Here is a 4,581-nt window from a genome sequence, read left to right on the forward strand (position 1 = left end):
AATATTAATTAAGACAAAACTGCATCCAATCAAGCTTTATCGAAAGCCCATGAATGCTTAGAAAAGAAACGTGAAAGAGAAAAGGGACAGCTCATTTCCCCCATTATAATATATATCATCCAAGTCCAAACAAAGCCTATGATGAACTAAAGAAACCCCACCATCAATATTAGACACCAAAATCTCCCTTGTAATTTACGTTTCCTAGCTATATTTTAAATGACTCTTATTGTGTAATTAAATGTTAGCATGGGTCAGTTAATATTTTTTTCTTAATTTACTATATATATATAATGTTTAGGTGATTGGGGGGGAAGGAAGGAACAAGAAAATAAAAGGGCACGATAAATAGACCATGATATTAGATACTATCAATAAATACAAAGGAGTTGACAGGCCAGGTTTGAAAAGATTGACCTGCGTCCCTCTCTCATCTCAGGAGAGCAAAAACTCAGACTCTCCTTGTCTCATCCCATGAGAGATCAGAAGAGATTTATCCCATCTCCAATGAAACTGCACTTCTCATATGATGAATCATTGAAAGCCTACAAAAACCAAAAGAAACACCCCAAACAGAACAGAGAGAAAAAGAGAACAAAAAACAAAAGGCAACAAGTGAAAGAAGTGATTGAAGATTGATGACCGGGGGGGGGGGGGGGGGGATATAATCCAATAATAATCTTCATGAACTTTCATGAAGCATTTTACTTGCCTAACTCTCCTGATCCTCCACCACTGCTACATAATTATAAAGAGAGAGCTTAGGTAGGCTGAACTAGAAGTCATGAGAGTGATGGCGGTACATTGTTGGATCATGTCGACTCATTGCATGATGGTCTCTCTGGCTGCTATGGCTGCTATTATGTTCATCACTCATTGGTGGATAAATAGGATTTGAAGTAGTTGCATTCACACTCCCTTCTTCACGTGAAAGAACCGAAGCTGCGGATTGGACAAGCTCAAGACACAGCCTTAGCTTGTTGGGCTCAATGTGAACTAGACCCGGGACTGCCCCCTTGAACAAGAAATCTGAGGTTAGTGTTCGAAGAATGTCAAGAGGGGTGATTCCATCGACGGTTCTAACATTAGGGTCAGCATGGTGATCAAGAAGTACTGAGACCATATCCGGTGACACCATTTCTGCTGCAATGTGAAGTGGGGTTTTCCCTGCGGGTCCTGCCGGATAGTTAACATCAGCTGCACCAAGTTCAAGCAAGGCTTTGACCACTTCTCGGCTACAATTCTCAACAGCATAATGCAAAGCCAATGCTTCATTGAGATTGAGGCCTTCTCCCATTACCATAAGCTTAACTAGTTCAACATCAGATGAGTCTAATGCCCTTTTCATTCCTCGAATTTTTTGGTCCTCAAGATCAGCAGCTGCAGTAAGATCGTGGAGATGGTGGTGATGGTGAGGCATTAATGATCTACGAGCAATGGATGATTTGAGTCGTAGTTCTTCAATTTTGGCCACAACATCAATTGGAAGGTGTTTAGCTAGGACTTCTGGTGGTAGGCCTGATTTGGCCACAAGATGGGAGCAAGTAGTCCAAAGTTGGTGCATATCTTGCTTTCTTGAAGCTATAAGAACCTTCATCACATCCTCAATTGAGGCCTTATCTACCATGCTAGCCAATTGCTTCTGAGGAACAGAAAACAAGGGAATAATAATTAGCATTGGTAAATGGATTTAGCTGCAAATGGAAAATTTTTCTTTACGATCAATTGCATTGAGTCCATCCTGTTTTGGTGTCTGATGGGATGTTTCATGTAAAAATTTTGTTTATCCTGTCCATCTCTTTTTCACAATCCTATACCCAAATGGGGAAAGTGCTTGTTTGGCATAGATTTGGTGAGTGAGCATACTGTGGAAGACAAGACTGGAGATGAAGAACTAAATTTAGAAAGTCACAGCTATATGTACAGCACAAAGATTGAAAATCTCAACTCCAGCAACCAAAAATGATACATGAAATCAAGAAAAAACTCTTATCTAACATGGACAAAATCAACATTTGACTTAAATGAAAATAGTGCTATAGTGTTTGATAACTATATATCAACAGCAGAAAGAACAGAAGTTAATGAGATGAAAAGTAGAAGAAAAGCCCACAAAAACTGTTAAGAGAAAATTGAAACAATTATTGAATTGCCCTCTCCAACTACAAAAGAAAATGTCAAGCGACTTAGTGCTTGAATATAAAGCACTATAAATGAGTGTGGGATCAAACACAACTGCAACTGAACGTTAGCTAGGTAGAAACCAATTGAAATATCACACAAGACACAACCCCTCAGCATGGGATAGTAAAATCTCCCTCACAACAAACAAAAAAGAAAAGAAAAATAAAAAAACCCAACACAAAAACGCCTTCCCACTTCCCAAAAACCAAAACCAAAGGAAAAACATAAGAGTACTAATCTACACACTCATCAAGATTTTGAAAGAAAAGAGAGGAGACAAAGGGAGAAGAAGTGAAGAGAGAAAGAAAATCTTGAAATGATCATAACGAGCTGCTATATATGACTGACTACAAGGAAGAAAGACCTGAGTGAGCATTGCAAGCTGTTCGACACCAAAGTATCTAGCGGCAGCAAGAGTGTCAAGAGCAAGATCAACGGCTGAGGTGCAATGTGTATGCCAACACCCTCTCTCGCCACAATTAGGCCTTGGCTCATGTTTTTGTGGCACAATAGAGACTTGTCCACTATACAAGAACTGTAAGAGCAACAAGAACACTTCATACCCCACAGAGTTAACTGGTATCACATTAGACCTTGAACCTGGTGATCCAACCAGGTTTATCCTTGATCCAGATGGGTCTAACCCAGATGGTGGGTCAGGTCCACAAAAATACTTCCTGAAAAACAAACTTCTTGCTGCAAAAATACACCTGTGAACATAAACTAACCGACCCTCTACGATGGGTCTAACCCAGATGGTGGGTCAGGTCCACAAAAATACTTCCTGAAAAACAAACTTCTTGCTGCTAAAATACACCTGTGAGCATGAACTAACCGACCCTCTACGCTGAAAGTTACATCAGAGAAAGCTTGGCCATTGATTAGAAGATTAAGGTAGTCTAAAGACAGAGTTCTTAGAGAGTCTTCAAGAGTCATGTCTTCAAAATGAACAAATATATGGTTTTGTTTACTAGCTAGGGTTGCCTCGTCCTCTCTCTCTCTCTCTCTCTATATATATATATATATATAATTATATTATAAAGAGCAAGAAAGAAAGAAGAGAGAGTGAAGGCTGAAGGACAGTTAACAAGAGGAAGAGAAGATAGGAAGACTTCATTTTTTTTCCTGTGTTCTTGCTAAGGATGATGATGGGGTTAGTGTGTTACTGTATATTTGTGAAAGAGAAAGAGATTCTTTTCGCTCTCGATGGAGAGAGGGGGGGTGCAATATGAATGGCTATTCTGGGCGGCTGAGGTTTTTAAAAAAGGGGTGAAAAATAAATAATAATGATGGGATTTATTAGAATTATTAATATTTAATTATTGAGAGAGATTTACTGCTTATGATATATACTTAAAATAATTATGTGGAGGTACGAGTACATGTAGTTTTCTGAGCAAAAACTACACGCAAATGCAAAATGATACATATACATATACATATATATATATATATGACTTAAATAAGGGTGTTGACTATTGTAGTGATGGGACCATGTTCATTCATCTATTTTTAACAAATCACTTTGTTTGTATATGGTTGAGGAAGGAACAGCAATTAGTTTAATTGTAATTAGAGACTTTTAAAATCTCTTATAAGTATGCTTAAGTCATAAAAAAAATGTAAGAGTAACTTCAAGGAATTGCCTTGCTAATAAAGTAGCTATGCATTCTTTCTTGACTTTCTGGATTCAAACCATGAGACTGGTGTATCGTCGAGGAATTGTTAACTTTTTTTAAAATTAGTTTAATTACATTTAGAGGATTTTGGATTCTCTTACAAATGTAATTAAAATCATAAATATCATAAAAAATATTAAATTTCTTTCAATAGGTGCTAATGAAGTATTTTTGAAATTATTCAGAAAAAATTAATTATAGTCTTGATTAACATGTAAATTAATTTTGAAAATATCATTTATCATTGAACAATTATATATATATATATATATAAGAGTCAATGACATAGTAGCATAGCTTACCTTCATAATTATTTTGTTTAAGTGATTTTTTATTTAAGATTTCTTTTTTTATTGAACGAACCATAAACCATATAATAGGATATACTTTCTTAATATTTATAAATCTCACTTCATTTTTTTTTAGAATTTGAACTTCAAATCTATTGATAAAAACCTCGAAGTTCAATTGATACGGTATCCCTCAAAAATAAATTACCTTTATAATATAAAAAATAGATGTGAAAGCTCTAAACATACTTAGGAATTAATATAATACATAGAGAGTGAAAAGGTATCATAAGAAAAATTAAATTCTTACTTTTGTGGTCAAGATGCGATGGGGTTACCTCCCTTCATTTTGACTGGAATCAAGGCCTTTTCTATTCCTATTCCTTTTTATTTTCTTCTTTAACAGTATAATTTGCCTTAAATCGTAC

General features: G+C 36.0%; 1 protein-coding gene across 2 annotated transcripts; it reads right to left on the reverse strand.

The window, feature by feature from the left end:
- Positions 1 to 332: 332 nt before the first annotated feature.
- On the reverse strand, positions 333 to 3,417 carry LOC105131725 (regulatory protein NPR5-like). 2 transcript variants are annotated; one of them, XM_011034835.1, is made up of 3 exons: positions 3,002 to 3,417; positions 2,549 to 2,894; positions 333 to 1,642 (listed from the first exon to the last, which is right to left on the reverse strand). In XM_011034835.1, exons 1-3 carry the CDS (start codon positions 3,118 to 3,120, stop codon positions 776 to 778), a joined length of 1,332 nt encoding a protein of 443 aa, XP_011033137.1. In that variant the 5' UTR covers positions 3,121 to 3,417; the 3' UTR covers positions 333 to 775. The 2 variants fall into 2 exon arrangements, with proteins under 2 accessions (XP_011033137.1, XP_011033136.1); XM_011034834.1 differs by having other exon boundaries at positions 2,549 to 2,828; positions 2,936 to 3,417.
- Positions 3,418 to 4,581: the final 1,164 nt, after the last annotated feature.

Source organism: Populus euphratica, unplaced genomic scaffold, assembly GCF_000495115.2.
Source record: "Populus euphratica unplaced genomic scaffold, PopEup_1.0 scaffold101.1, whole genome shotgun sequence".
In the NCBI taxonomy this organism is placed as follows: domain Eukaryota; kingdom Viridiplantae; phylum Streptophyta; class Magnoliopsida; order Malpighiales; family Salicaceae; genus Populus; species Populus euphratica.